The 15,835-nt window shown below is 42.4% G+C and overlaps 1 protein-coding gene across 1 annotated transcript; it reads right to left on the bottom strand.

The window, feature by feature from the left end:
* Positions 1 to 893: 893 nt before the first annotated feature.
* Positions 894 to 15,220, bottom strand: crabp1a (cellular retinoic acid binding protein 1a). The gene is made up of 4 exons (XM_055042365.1): positions 14,939 to 15,220; positions 10,779 to 10,957; positions 5,440 to 5,553; positions 894 to 1,256 (listed from the first exon to the last, which is right to left on the bottom strand). The coding sequence occupies exons 1-4, from the start codon at positions 15,006 to 15,008 to the stop codon at positions 1,206 to 1,208; spliced, it is 414 nt and encodes a 137-aa protein (XP_054898340.1). The 5' UTR covers positions 15,009 to 15,220; the 3' UTR covers positions 894 to 1,205.
* Between the last annotated feature and the right edge of the window lie 615 nt (positions 15,221 to 15,835).

Below are 15,835 nucleotides of genomic sequence, written 5' to 3'. Positions count from 1 at the left end.
AATAATAATAATTAAAAACCTTTGCCTGTCAAACTCCTCAGATGTATTTTTTTATATTCACCTGGTTCAAATTCATGAAAGATTTGTTAACAAATTTTAAGTAGTAAAATGTTTGCTTCCTTTATAAAGAAATTCAATAATTTATTTGAATATTTTAATGTATTTCTAATACTGTATATATATATAAAAAAACTTATCGTATTGTATAAAAAAGAAAAACAACAACTCACTTAACCAAAAAAAGTTTGGTTAAATTAAAAACCTGTAGTGTGGCAATTTTCTAAATCCAATTAATCATCAAAATAATCATTAGAATAATATAATACTAAAACAAACATAAATGCAGCCCAAGTTCACATGCACTTTCAGCGCCTCTGTGTTGTGCTGCGATAAACGGGTCGACCTGTCCGGGCTGGACCTGTCCGGGCTGGACCTCCCAATGACTCCTTGATTGGACAGCATTTGTTTTGCCTCATTTAATATCTTCATTTGATCCTCAAGGATCATCACTGGGTCTTTTGACGGGATTATGATTCAGATTTCAGGGAAAAGGAAGTGAGATGACCAGACACAAAGTCAGCCATCTTGCAAAGGCACTAAAGTGGCGAGATCTAAATCCTGTGTGAAAGCATCAAGAACATAAAGTGACTACGGCTATAGCTGACCAAACAGATTGTGACAAGAATAGTCACCGGTTCTCCTTTTGGGTATGTGCAAACCTTTTTCATTACATTTTCCACCATAAACCCTCACCAGACTAAAACTTTAGAGATATATACCATAAACTGTTGACTACTTCTTAGTTTATCCATTTGAAAAAATATATATATACAAACTGTCGTAAACAATAAGTTTTTCTTCCACTAACTCATGACGATCAATGAGATTCTCAGTTGTCATTTGTTCCATGTATGTTTTATTTCTTCCTTTCGTCAAACATGAACACTTGATTGACGCAGCCGACAACTAAATCCTACGTTATCATCACCTGGGTTGTAGGCATGGACACAGAGAGAGGGAGATAGCTAGTGTACTGCAGACACAATGTTAACTACAAACAAACAATGCGCGTTGCTATTGCATGTGTGGAGACTGTTATGCTTGATGCCGAGAGGTTAGGTTGTGCAGGAAACTTGGCGAAAGGTGTTATCGAGTCAAGCGGGACAGGTTGACATGAGCGTTGTCCAGGTGAAGGTCGCGCGGCCTCACTCCCGTACGTAGATCCTCGTGCACACCACGTCGTCTGCGCCAAACGTCTGCAGGAAAACACAAAAAGTGGGTTTAGGGGTTGCCCTTCGATCATTTATATCTATCGGCCCTTACTGTTTTCCATTATGACTGCCGTTGTACCTCAGCATTCGTCTGCTTTGGCCTCAAAAAGCAGATTAGCGCAAACATAGAGATGTTTCCGTTAACCATAAAACTGCTTTGGTCAATAATGATCCTTCAACTTTGACATTTTCTATCGACGCAGAATTAAAGAGCTGTTTCAGCGTTTAATGAATCCTAACTCCACTTTGTGTGTCGCTCATTTTAAGTCGGATAGGCAGGTAGATAAAAATTTACAAAATCTTATATAATGTCATATAATTTGTAGGAACCAGCCTCCCAAAAGGCTAGGAGGACAATTGGGTGTAGACAATAGATTTATCACTCTACCATACGGGGAGGAGGAACTTTGGCCAAATACCTCGGACTGTAAAAGAAAACTTTGTATGTCACATTGATTCAGAATGGATGAGGTGTTTAGGTACCTGCTGGAGTGAAACTTTCAAGTATTGTCTAAACTGCGTGAAAATCTGTTTCATTTCAGGCTGATGTTGCTCAATAGAAGTCCTGCCCCTCTTTCTTCTTAAACTGCTTCCAGACTAAACCAATTACACACATTATGCAGATCCTATGGAAATGTGCCCCACTTACAGCATGAACCGCCGCACACAATGAGGCCGTCGCGTTGTTGTCGCTGTTCCGAATGCAGGCCTCAGGCTGAACCATCCGGCTTTCTCTGCGTGTGCGACTCTGATTTTGTTTGTTTTCCAGAGACATTTAAACAGTTTCCGAAATTTTATTGATCATAAATCCATATTGAACCACTAACAGATTCTTGGTCAATCTCCAGTTAGTGGATGTGTGTTGTTTTTGTCTTCCTTTCTAGAAAAACAAGTGCTGCTGACATTGTTGGGAGCGCCCATCGTTCAGACTGGAAGCACACTAACTGTGGGGGATATGCTGTGATCCGACAGTTTTCCTTCTCGTGGCCTGAAAAACACGCGGACCCTCAGACAGTCAGACGTTCCCAGATATTTGAAGGACATTCAGGAGCTGATTCCCAGCAGGCTGTCACATGCTGTTAAGAGAAGAATAATTGAACTGACCGGTTCCTCGCCCCAAAAGACCGTTCACTCCCACTTGTCTTTGGAAACCGTTATACGACGCTTGTTGATGCTTCTAAACGAGTTGGATACGTGTGAATGTGCAACACTTTCTCGCGTCTTTTTTCTGAACTTTATGGTTTGACTTAGCTTCTTGAGGCGACCCGTACTTTTCTCACACTGCAGTTTATGCTGCAATGTTACAAAGCATTCACTGATGTGTCACTTTTCTAAGAAAATAAAAATAAAAAGTAGTAATTTTCCTTTGACTCTTAATCGTGGTTTACTTCGCATTGGTCTGGCATTTGAATGAACTAAATATTTAACTAGCAGACTAAATATGTAGATTGTATATGAATACTTTGCCTGAACCTCCATTTTATGTCCAAACTAAATATTTGGTCTACAATTTAAGCAATCAACCCTGAGTTAAATATTTAGTTAAACTAGTTAGCTCGAAATGAAAAATGTAGTTATCAAGCAAAATATTTAGTTTAAAGATAAATATGTAGTTTTAAGTCAAATATTTAGCTTCAAACTAAATATTTAGTGAGCAAATAATAACAGTTAATTTGATCACTAAATACTTAGCAATATTTAGCAATAGCAAGCAATTAGTCAGCTACTAACAACCTATTATTTAGCTTCTTAGTTAGAAAGCTAATATGAGTTGATAGCTAACTAAGTCTTTAGTTTAAAAATATTCAGTTTGCATGCTAAACAGCTTACAAAGTTTAGCTCCAATCTAAATATTTAGCTCGCTAATTTAATATTTAACTTGACATTTATTAATGAATGAATAACATGGTGAAAATATGGCTTTGAAAAATTAGCTCCCTTTCTTTTCTCTTTTGACAGACACAAACTGTGCTCCATGTTGGCAAAAAATCCCAATTTAAAAAAACAACAGAAGTTTATGTCAAAACGGTGATATGATATGAATAGCTTTGCAACGTCATGTGACTGATATGGAGCAGACGTGAAAAGAAATATTGGGTTAGGGTTTGGGTGAAGAGCCATCTGTTTAAACCAAAGCAATAATAATAACTTCCCTTCTTTGCAGGGTTATTTCTGTTGTCCTTCATGCTCACATGGACAATGTCAAGCTGCTGTAGCATCAACACTGCAACAACAGTCCCAAGTGAATAATGACATGGTTTACCTGTTAGTGTTGCCATGTCAGCTAAACTAAAGCTCCATTTAAAAAGAAACCAATCTTTAAACTCGCCCGTAATGAGGATAAATACGAGCTTTATGGAGGTTTTGGTGCGACTGCTCCCGAGAACTTTGAGCCGTTGGGTCCAAGGAGAGACGGGCCGAGGAACAAAGAGCCTCTGCTTTAATGTCACGGCTCGGCCACATCAACCTCCATCAGTGCGTGAAAGCTTCGGCTCCTGCAGGGCGGCCGGCCAGTGTCACCGGCGGGGCAGGGAGGCTTTAACCGCATTCTGCTTTTATCACCCACTCATCACAGAGGAGTTCATACCCTGTGCCCTCACAGCTTGCCAGCGTGAGCAATGAGGAACTTCGAACTCCCAACGTTAATTAAGGTCCCCCCCTTCTCTTATCCTTACTTGCCTCTAGGCTGTAATGGAAAGCTGATCAAACATCCTGTTATAAGAATTTTCAGCATCTGAGCCTTATACGTTGTTGCTTTAGGCTTTTTCCCTCTCTTAGAAAAATCCTCCAACAACAAAGCAGAGTGTGGGAGCACTGAGCGTAGAGCTGGTTGTAGCCGTTGAAGCCCTGAGAACTGTATCTGTGGAATCCCCCCAAGGACGCTTCGAGGGGCTTTGGACCCACTGACTTCTGCACATGTAAATCTAGCTGGGTACAGGCAGGCGGTCGCTGCTATGTCAGTGTAGCAGCTCCTCTTGTTCTCCTTTCACGTCTCTCTACGGGGCAGATGAAGGCTCACATTCTTGGGAAACGGGCCCCATTTCCTCCACGGTTGAATCTCCAGGGTGACTTCAGACAGCGCCTGCCTAACTTCATTAATCGTTTGTCAAACAGGAGCGGACAAGACCGGATGAAAATCTCATCTCGAGGCCTCTGATGGCTTGGTGGTCGTCAAGGAGCAAAAGCCAGAGTCGCACACTTTTCTTGTAGATTTGATAATATTGGAGAAAGATTTGTTGGTTGGCTTTGTAAAACCAAAACCAAGATCAAGATACAGGAAAATAAAGAAAAAAACAGAAGTCGCTTGAGTCTTTGGTGGTACCGTTCCTAGAATTTCTAGTCCTTTTGTCCCAGAGAGAAAGCCACATGCATCTAGCAGGTCTAGAAAGACGTCATGGTCTTTCTACCTGTTGGGTAGAAAGAAGACTTTCCAGTAGCTTAGGTAACTGAGGTACTGGCCAAATGCTGCAGAGGGCAGGGTTTGGCACCAGGAGGAAAAGTTTCTGCTCCTGAGACAATGCTTCGCCCTTTAGTGAATGAACTTCACCTCTTGGGGGAAGACTTGATCACCAGTTGGTCTACAAGCTTAATCCCTGCTAGGTGTAGTTGGAGGAGGAAGCTCTCATCAACTTTGTTCAGGTGAGGTTAATATTAGTCTTAGGGTGTTTTCCCACATGATAGTCCGGTAGACTCGGTTCGATTTTGGAACAAAATTGCCAAATTTGTTACATTTTCATCTGGTGCGGTTTCCGTTCACATTGCACTGTGTCAAACGAACCAAACCATTTGAGCAACCTGTTTGCTTGCTTTCCTGTGGTGGCGCCGCACCATGATAGAAACAACACAAAAACCTCAGAAGGAGTCAGTTGAGGTGGTCCAGGCGTCTGATCTAGAGAACCTCCTGGAAGTGAGAGGGCTTATAAATCCCTTATGGCCTGTTAAGTGCTTCAGGAACTCCAGATTGAGAGGGAGAATGTCGCTTGTTTTAGGAATGTCTGGCTTCGTCTTTTTCTATGAATGAATGGGCAGATGGAGTTAAAAAGAAAAGCAAAACTACTTAAGGGTATTTTGCCTGAAGTGTCTCAGTTCTCATAGAGATATCATAGCATGATAAGCCTAATCATCACAAAGCTCTCCCTATAGCCACAACCCACTGATGCGTACTCACCAGTGTGAGTTCGTCCCCGTTCAGCTCTCGGGTCCAGTAGGTCTTTGGGCCGTCTCCGTCCACCAGAGTCTGCTGACAGTAAATCTTGTTGACTGACTCCCAGGTGGCCAAGCTCTGCACAGAAAGGAGGTTGATGTCTTTAATATCTCCTCCCCTGATCACAGAGTAACTCTATGATGCTGGACATAAATATATAATTATGAGCTTAAAACTGCAGATAAATGCCAGCCACATGTTAATCACCATAAATCCCAGTCACTTATTTTACAGTTCTCTGGAATCAAACCAGCTGCTTTAGGAGGTAAAAGTTAACATTGAGAATGAGAAGTGACTTTTAAATTTTGCTATGAGTTACAGATTTCCATAAGCAGATAGTCGATAGATGAACTTTACATAAACATTGACCTGGCTAATTTTGTTTTGTAAATAACCTAATAACGTGTTAGCATCGGACCTTTAGCCAATCGAGCAATTTTCTTCTTGCTTTGAGGATGAATTGTGGAAGAAATCTTGAGAAAATTTCTGCCACACTAATAACTTTTCCTATGTTTCTATGTTGTCTGACCCAAAACGTTTTTTACGCTAACGACGCAATCTGGCGTAACTCTTTGGAGTGTCATTAGCTAGCTGACTGAAAGCCAGCTAGCATGTCTGGGAGTCTACCATATCCAAAGCATGCTATCACCACTTTCCTGGCATTGCAGGATGTTTGTAGAGGAACTGACACCATAACGCTTGTTTAATAGTTGCTCTTGATTTGTGAAAGAACTGCAGTTCAGCTGTGAATTAGGCAGCTGCCTCCGTCTTTCATGGGCAAATGTTGATCACCATATCAAAGGTTTTGGGCCCTGCAGGCTGCCATACAGAATCCTTGCCAAGCTCTGAAAACCTCAGAGCTTTTCTAAAGCTTTACTTTAATTTCCCATCCTCCCCCTAACCCCCAAGCCAGAAGACAGTGAGTTAGCGACAGCAACATTTGAGCTCCAGTATTGATTTTAGTCTCTGACTTGGAAAACAATTTCTCAGTCAAAATGTTCTCACGCATTGGCTTTCTTCGCTAAAGAGCTCTAACGCATTCCCGTCAGTGATAGAAATTCACTGTGAAGTTTTTTTTGCCGCTTTATGTTTTTTTTTTTAAGTGTTGCTTTCATGATTTCACATCACTCGCTAGAAACAATGTGGCACAAAGTGCAACAATGACCTGTTTCCATCCAAAACACCTTACATTTCTTAAACGTGTGAACGTGAGGTCTTCAAAGTCTGACTTTTGTCACAGTTGTTCAGCTCAAAATGAGTAATTAAAGGGACAGTATCATGAAAAAGAGGATTTTTTTTATGCATATTTGAGAAATCCTTTAATCTCCTGTGGCAACCATTCACGGGAGAATGGTGAATGGCTGGTTGGACCTAGCCCCGCCTTCGAGGACGAAGCTCCTCCCCACAGCTTCCAAGCTTCTCAGCTACCGACCCTTACAATAGCTCAGTAGCTGCCACTCCCCCACTCAGCTCCTTCAGACTAGTGGCAGCAATTAAGAAACACCTGCTGTGCTCATTATTCAAGCTACGTGTAAGTGAAATCTGATTAAAACATTATTAAAGGGTTCATAAAGCAGTGATGTTGTAAGGAAGGCGGCGTTTCAGAAAGAGCTGGAGTTTTTAAAGAGCCAAATTCAAGGCGTTAAATTATGAAGTGAAACTGAATTTGTCATGTTTGATATATATCCATCATTTTTTAAACAACTGAACAGTTACTTGATTTTGCTATGAAATGATAGTGTTTGAAATACACACAATACTTCCCCTCTATAACTTTGTCTCAGATGGAAGAGATTTTCCTAAAGGACATTCTTGCTGAATAACATCCTCCAGAGCAGCCAAAAGGTTCTCACCCACATCTGGAATGGACAGGAAAACCATCTATCACTTTCTCCCTTCCTGAAATTACTAGATCCTGGATAATCCCAGCGAAGTCAGTCAGATTAACCGGAGCTTTTTAACCTTTTGGCTCGAGTTAATCAACTTCACTGCCAGACATTCATCAGAGCGCAATCCCGCCAGCCACAGGCGACTAAACCCACTGCCGTTTCCTCTGCCAGATCGCTGCACCTGAGGGTCTGCCAGCACTCCACAGAAACGCCTCCCACCCGGCAAGAGCATGTGCAGGGCTCAGTGGGCCCCGATTCCCACAGGTACCTGCAGACTGTTTTTGCTTTTCCTCCTGAAATGAAATATTTATAGTTTGTGCACAGAATGGTAAAGAAAATAACTCTCACATTTGCAAAAATTGTATTGACTGTGGAATAAGCGTTGAAACGTTATGCCACTATAAGAGTTTATATAATTGAAACCTAAAATTGACATAAATTGCATAAACAGAGCTCCTTAATGAGGCGTATATTTGCTGTCCTGTGTCTCTCTGTGGCCACAGGAGAACAGTGCTGCCCAGGCCTGAACCACTCCTCTTTTTCTAATGCAGTGAATCAGATCAAACCCGTAAACCAACTTGGAATGTTACGTTGGATGGAACTGATTCATGTTTGACCCAGGGTCTGGGTTTATAACCAGATTTTTGTTTAGTGACGCAGCTCCATAAAAAAAGTAAAAAGAAAGTTAATTTTCTCACTTCATAGGTCACTCTCCTTGTCAGCAAACATAATTCGAAGACTCCATGAAAATTAAACGTTTTCCTTCTGTTAATATTCTTCAATATTGATGTGTTCTCCCAAGTGTAGATTCTCTCTGAATATATGACTATGGAGGTATGGACCAATGTAGGTGGAGGCATGCAAAGACATTTTGCTCAAGTGGGAGAAAAGAAATGGCACCTTGTGCGGTACATGGCTGACGGGAATAATTTTTTTAAAAGTTCAGATTAAATAGTGCGAGGCTTCCGAACTGATAATAAAACAATGTTGGGTAGAGCATCGGTAATATAGGCTTTTAAATCCAGAGATTTGGACCACATAACGTACACTGTTAAAAAAGATTTCCTAAGTGCACTTTTTCTGTCCAGAGGAAATAAGGCAGGCGCTCTAGCACCTCCCTGTACCTACCTGTGTACATCGCTGGATCTGGGGTAATTAATGAAATAAAAAAACGCTTTAAATACTCAAATGTGAATTATTAGTGTCTAACAAATAATTCAGATGTGTCCAAATTATGTGACATTGGTCTGTTAGAAGACAGACAGAAGGCTCCTGTTGCAAACTCCAAACTAGTTTCCTGATATGCTGAAAGAACCTGTAAAGTTCAGCCGTCCTCCGCTCCCATTTTCTGTGTTATGTAACCCTAGTCAGCATTCTGCACATAGTGTGGGTGAATACATTATATACATCTGTGGAGGGAAGCTTGACACGTTACTGTGGGACACAGAGCCCCAGCAGGATCTCCCAATGCAACATTATATCAACAAAAATGGAGCTTTATTTTTATTTTTTATTAATAGTATAAAAGGATTTGTAGAGGAGCAATGAATGTTGTGACGATGAGATGAATCATGCAATTTTTGACGGGAAAGTCGTGATCATTTGGTTTCTGTTGGGTACAATAAGGGCCGACAATCAGCCCGACTCATCCGCTTCCTCTAACACAGTTTGTGTTTCCATAAACCAGATGTCTTATGTATCTCGGAGCTGAGATGCTATCAGGAGACGTTGCTACGAAACCAGTTCACTCCTATTGCATCATGTCGCAGAGCATATCTGTTGTCCCTGGATACTAATACGATAAGAAAGCTGGTGGGACTCTAAATGTTTTCGTTTGGTAGAGTTTTTGCAAAGTTTTTATTGTTATTATTATCATTATTATTCCTAATTCTAAGACCTTTCTTTAACAAAATGCAAGGAAAGCTAGTTGACTTGTATGCCTTGACTGTGTGAAGATGAGTAAATCCCCCCCATCCCCCCTCTCCTCCGGGTACGAAGGGCTTCAAAGAGAAACTGTCATCCGGCTCGATCCAGCCTTTTCCACCAAGACGTGAACATTATACCAAATGCAGAGACTGGAGGAGGGACTTCAGTTTTCATCACCCACCTTCACAAGACAACACGTTCTCGCACTCTTGGTTACATATTTCGTTTCGTTGACAAGAAACGAAGTCAACTTAACTGCACTCAGAAAACAAGCAACAAAAAAAAGTTTGATTCATAAAAAAGAGAGATGTAAGCAAAAAGTGAAGAGAAAGTTTGAAAGCCGTACCTCCAAATAGCCAATCTGAGCCCCTTTGGGTGAATTTAGGGTGAAATGGTCTTGTGTTTACCTCACCTGACAGTTTCTAGCATCGATCAGAGAAAAGTTTGCCCCACTTCTTTCAGTCATTAGTCGTATTTACTGGCTATTTGCTTGTTTTCATGTTGCTGGTTCCAGATCTACTTCGGTTTTTACAGATGTTCTCATCAATTACCCTCTTATATGGTGGATGTTATGATGGTGAACTGGCCAAGTCCCGGTCCAACAAATTCCTAAACCGTTACTTTTCCACCTGCACACTTCACAGACGGTATGAGGTTCTTTTCCTGCACTGTGACAAATATTTGATCTGTTCTGGCATCCAAACAATTCAGTTTTAGACTCAAAAGTCTTGGTGTTTTTCTATGTTCTCTCTGGAAGACCTTAGCCTTGCACACCTCCTGCAAATTTTAATCTCACGCAGACACTTTCTGAAAGGCATTCCCTTTCGTATCAACAGTGGTAAGAGTCTGCTGCAGACATTTTAGGGTTTCAAAGGGTGTGCGTACTTTTGCAAGGCACGGTTGACACAATCCCCTACTTTAATCCTAATTAAAATTAATTGCAGCATAAAGCCTGTTGACTCTTTTGTGTCTCGGCCTCATTTAATTTCCAAAATGTTTTGTACAAGAAAGGTGTCATGAAAGAACACAGAAGTATGTTGGATTCACTGGGATTAAACATTGAGAGTGGCTGCGGGGTGAAGCATTCGGGGATTGCCTACTGGGCAGAGGCCCAGGGGACAAACGGGTCAGACAGGCTCCACTGGCCCTGCGCCTTTGTTTGAGGACACCAATTACATTTACTGCTGGCGACGGCCACAAACAGACATACCACTGCGAAAACAATCATAATAAATTAGCACATGGCAAGTAAGTGAACTCACTGCAGAGGACTGAAAGTTGTGGCGTAAGAAGAGCAATAGAGAAACATAAGCAAGATTTTCTGACTTATTTCTTCAACACTCTACAACCTGAAGAACCAAAACTACCAAACGAAGAACCAGGATTTAAATTCTGGCTTTACGTCTCAGGTTTGTTTTTTGTTTTTGTTTTTTTACATGTCACATTTCAAATTCTTAGTCCTGAAGAGAACAGGTTGCGTCGTCCTACCTTGACCTTGCGGCCATCCACCGTCTCCTCGTTGAACTCTTCGCCGATACGGAAGTTGATCTCGGTGGTGCGCACGCTGGTGGACGTCTTGATGTAGAACTGCTCGCCGTCCTGGCGGATCTCCACTTGAGGGGTCGAGGCCGCCGCCACGGCTACCTTCCTCAACATGGCATTCACACCTGAACAGACACGACCCGGACCGGGTTAACGCAGACGGGGAGCGTTGCATTTAGCCAACACGGCGTGAGACACTGCATGCCCCATCGTTTCAGAAAGCAGCGGGGTCACTGGGTTCACAGTGTTGCTTGTTGGCCTCAGGCAAGTCAGTCAGAGCCAGATTGCTAAACATAAATCAAACTCTAATTTCTAAGAAAAGGATGCAATTTTTGGAACCGACAGAAAAACCACTGACAGTGAAGCAGAGGGAGAGGAAACCCAAAAAGAACAAGCATGCACGATGTCTCTTATTTGTGCTCCCATTTTCGGCAGATAATCTTCCAGTCTGCCCCCCTCTCAGACTGAGAACCCTCAAGTCTCTCATGCCAGCTCATATCAGCTCAGAAACTCAGACATAGTGAGACTTGCCGGCTGAATGTCTCCTTTTATCGGTGTGTGTGTGTGTGTGTGTGTGTGTGTGTCTGTCTGTCTGCCTCGAACAAACCACATATTTTTTACAGAGAGCGACAGAAATGTGCTTGTTTTGGAGTAAAATCACAATGAACTCTGTTTGGCTCCGACAGAAACCTCAGCTATTTATTGAAATTGAAAGAAATGTGAGGAATTACGGCGCTGAGGTCCAAACAGAAGGGATAGAAAGTCTCATGTTTGTCAGTGCAGGTTTTTGCTAGGTGTCTCCTTTAGCCTGCTGGTTGTATGGCTTGTGACAAGTGTCTGGCATGCATGGTTTGACTCTGTAATGGCCATCTGGCTTTATGTCCTGCCAAATCCTGACTCTTTGATTTCTTCCTACCACCCTCTACCAACAGAGCAAACAGGGGATTTTTTTTTCAATTAAAAGCCAAAGACTTTGTCAGACCAGATGAAATTATCTATTTTTTTTGAAAGTTCTTGATAAATATTATTTGACAAATCATGCTCTTATGATACCACAGCGGTTCCATTTGGTGAACACACAAGATTGTGAGTTAATTAGAACGACAGCTTAATCAACCCCAACCATAATCCAAGAGACCTCAACATGTGATTTTCTAACATAAAATATGCATGAGGACCAGTTAGCCGAGCAGCCTGTCCTGTCCCTTTCCAGGAGCAAAGTCAGCAAAATGCTGAACTCTTTAAATATCTAGACCAGTTTGTCCATATTTGAACAGAAACCTTTAGCAACTTTTATGTCCAATCCAACCACTTTGATCTTTTTGCTGGCGATGTTGTGCTTTCTGCAGTCCGTGTGTACAATGGCTCGCAAATGTCCAGGCTCAAACCGCATTTAGCTCCATCCATCTTCCCTTCATCTCTGACCAGATTCCTACTCCCTGCTGAAATCAAATATTTCTTCAGCAATATTCTGCCTCCATTATCAATAAAAACTCTTGGTGTATCTTTAGGGTTTTTGAACTGCCCAAGAAAAACATCCCCTTAGCGCATTGTAACGCAACTGTTTTATCATGGAGATGGTCTGTTCAAGGTGAGGTTTGGTATGAGCTTTTATGTAAAAGCCCCTTTCTAGTCATACTGACCAATCAAAGTATTAGATATACACAGATTGGTAGGTTATTCAGTGCCTTGCCTTGAGAAAAGAGGAAGCTGGAACTAAATCTAGAACCCAACACAACTATACAACTTTTTGGCCTACCTTAGTGATAAGCCAAAAAGTTTTAATTTGTTCTCATCTGACACGCGCAGTTCCTTCAGTTCCTTCAGTTCCTTACCATGTCTCCCAGATGGCTACGTACAGGACTTCTTCCTCCAGCCTCTTGGTTGGTTTTCAGATTAGCATTTGCCCTGCCCAGTCATTCCAGGTAGTTCCCCATTGCTTGATAAGTTTGCAGTTGTGCCGTACTATTTTCATGTTGGACAGATGGATAGAGGAACTCTGATATGTTTGAAGTTTAGGATATGGTCTTCGAACATAACTTTGTCTTATGCTTCCCCACAGTTTCATTTCAGAGTTTCTTTTACCTTTACAATGCTGTTTGTCCTTTAATGTTCTCTATTAAAACTCTGAGACCTTCATAGAAGAAGTACATTTCTAGTGTCTGGTCTCCAGTCTAGACCCAACCTCATTGTTGAGGTTCGGGGACCATGGATGCAGCTTACACCTCCTTTCTCCACTCTCTGGTGACAGCCGTTCGTTCCCTCATTAATCTTCCTGTCAAGTCTCTGATGTTGTCCTTCCATTGTCCTCTTTGTCTTCTTTTCAGAGCTCTACTGATGAGCTGACATTGGAACCAGGTGTTCCGTTGCAGGACATTGGCTTTTGAGGACTGGAGTTTGACACTGCTGGCGAACGCTGAGTGCTAAGCAATTAAATTACCCTCAGTTGAACTCTGCTGATTAGGTGAGCTCTGAACCAACTGACAGCAATAAATTTTATACAGGAGCATCAGAATAAAGACGGTCGAACAAAAACACATTCCACACGTTTCAGATTTCCAATTGCTGAAAATGTTGAAAACCTTGTCTCATTCTCCTTCCGATCTCTACCAATGTATCTCATGAAATCCCCAGTCACAGTAAGTTTTCTCGTTGCAAGGCACTGTAGCTATCCTTTTCTTCTGCAGGAAAAACCTTTGACTCAACAGGTAATTAGAAAGATGTTGATGGAAAGTGGCGGCTCCTCAGCGCTGGAATCTGCAATAGATATAACCGTCAGGGATGTCTCTCTTTTTCTCTCTCTCTTTGTTTCTGTGACTCTCTCTCTGACCGAGCTGTTCTCATAGAGCTAACGGCTGATATGCCCTAGCAGATGTGCTTGACGTGCTGGAAGAGGTGTTAAGGCTTTTCCCTTAAAACCGAAGATCACATCAGTGGAGCTGCTGCTTCGGCGACCTCAACAAGAAATAAAAAATAAACTCCGGAAAGTGTGCAGGAGAACTACAAATTAGGAAGGAAAACGTAATGTTTTTCACTTCACAATTGCTGCTTAAAATTGATATTTCAAATATGGCTGTTGAGGGAAAAGGTGACCGAAAAAAGACCATGAACTATGAAAGGTGTGTTCTGCCTTTGTATTCATTTTTCAGGTTCACCAGCTTTTAGCCTTTGAACACTGACATTTACTTTCTTGTTTTATCTTTGTATAAAAGTTGATTGTCTCTGAACATTGATTTTTCAAGTGTGGACTTTGACTGGGGTGCTCCGACACTTAACTTGTACTATGTCATTGTTCACGGCCGCAAGAAGTTGGACCTCCGGCCCAGTCTCCGGTCTTTTGCGGTATCTAACGGGTCTTCTTTTAGGATCTATCTGTATTTAGCAGGTCCGTCTTTCCACATAAAATCCCCAAAAAAGACCACATTGTGAGTTCAACTTGTGGAAATGTGGGAGACTTTAAAAGTAACCTGCTATCCTCCCGTTGAGCTCCAGAGCCGCTCGCCAGTGGGACCATCTCCCTGAAGGTTTCTACATTATTCTAAAAGGCGTCAAGCCCTTTGCCGCGTCCCCGTCCATCTCAGCGGCCCCGGCGGCGTGACGAAACGCTGCAACACAATCGAGTGACCCAGTTAAACTGGTCTAAATCTAACCACCACAATCATCTGGAAAGACCGAGCAGGTTGACAAAGGATGAAAAAGGACATGAGACAGAAGAACAACACAGTGATCCACGGACCTCCCCTGGCAGTAATGCATGCCCTACTTAAATGCTTAACATGAATAATGTTATTCTCTCTCCCCCTCTCGCACCCCTTTCCTCCTTTTCTCACTTCACGTAACAATACAACGTCTGTTCAGGCTGGAATTCAGCATCCAGTGAGTCTTGTCTCCTGGAACGGCTGAGGGATTTCCCCCTCAGCAGCATCTCTGCCTGCTTTTCCCAGGGAGCTTCTCAGAACAGTATCACGTCGTAGGGGTTTGGGGGGGAGTCGTGGCAATCCCAAAGCATGAGGAGAGAAAAAAAAGGGGGTTGCTTTCTGCCTCTTTTTGGATGTGATGCAGGAGCGAAATCTACACACAACAGCAGGAGACAGGAGGAGACTCACCCAGGGCTTTGAGAAGTTCATCAAAATTCTCACTGCTCTTCATCTTCCAGTTGCCGGCAAAGTTAGGCATGGCTGCTGAGGCTGCGTACGAGGGCTGCAGAAGGAACCTGTTCCACACTCTGCTGTCTCTCTCTCTCTCTCTGACTCTTTCTCACCCTCCTTCTCCTCCTCCTCCTTCTTCACTGTGCTCCTCTGCTCTGAGCTCAGCCTCCCGCTTGCACGTTACACCCAGTGGAGCCTCTTATTTATTAATTTAATTTAATTTTTTGGGGATTCCCAGTGATGGGCGCTCTCTCGGCAGCTCCTTCAGAGCGCTGGAGTAATCTTCTCCTTCTTCCCTTTTATAGTCGCTGCCTTCAATGAGAGGCGGCGGATGACCCTCCCCCTTAAAGCTTTGACCCGTTTATTACAGTAAAGCAGGACCTGTGGTGCCTGCTGAGACGTGAAAAAGACTGAATTCTTCTAGGATGCAAACGTGTTGAGAACAAATTTATTTATTATCTTTTTTAAATGAACTTTCTCTTGACCTTCCTTTAAGAACGTTGAGTTCACAGACTGAATGCACCAATGTTTAAAAAATGTGGGCCTGTTCCACTCAGTGGAACAGGCCCACAGCATCATACATCCTCCACCATGCTAACCAGGTATGAGGTAGTTCTTTCACCTGCTCATTCAGGAGAGTTTTTGGTGAGCCTCTCACAAAGTCACAGCGTTTCCGTGACTCTTCCAGTCTCTCTGGATCTCAGCCTTAAACCGATGATGACCCCCTGAGGTCACTTTCGTCTGAGATTATCCTGTTTTGAAGCCTTGTGATGGCAGATGTATCGTTGATCAGTTGTCAAAATGTGAACAGCATAAAGAGGAGGGCTGGTTGAGTTACTGGCTGAAGCGGGAAAC

Source organism: Poeciliopsis prolifica, unplaced genomic scaffold, assembly GCF_027474105.1.
Source record: "Poeciliopsis prolifica strain line A6 unplaced genomic scaffold, Auburn_PproV2 SCAFFOLD001, whole genome shotgun sequence".
In the NCBI taxonomy this organism is placed as follows: domain Eukaryota; kingdom Metazoa; phylum Chordata; class Actinopteri; order Cyprinodontiformes; family Poeciliidae; genus Poeciliopsis; species Poeciliopsis prolifica.
The sequence above is the reverse complement of the archived record's forward strand: the minus strand, read 5'-3'. Positions and strand labels throughout refer to the sequence as shown.

Coding starts and splice junctions, on each gene's coding strand:
- crabp1a (XM_055042365.1), bottom strand. CDS start 15,008: ATGCCTAACTTTGCCGGCAACTGGAAGATGAAGAGCAGTGAGAATTTT. Junction 5,554..10,778: donor TGGATGGCCGCAAGGTCAAG/GTAGGACGACGC, acceptor CTTTCTGTGCAG/AGCTTGGCCACCTGGGAGTC. Junction 1,257..5,439: donor ACGGGGACGAACTCACACTG/GTGAGTACGCAT, acceptor GTTTTCCTGCAG/ACGTTTGGCGCAGACGACGT.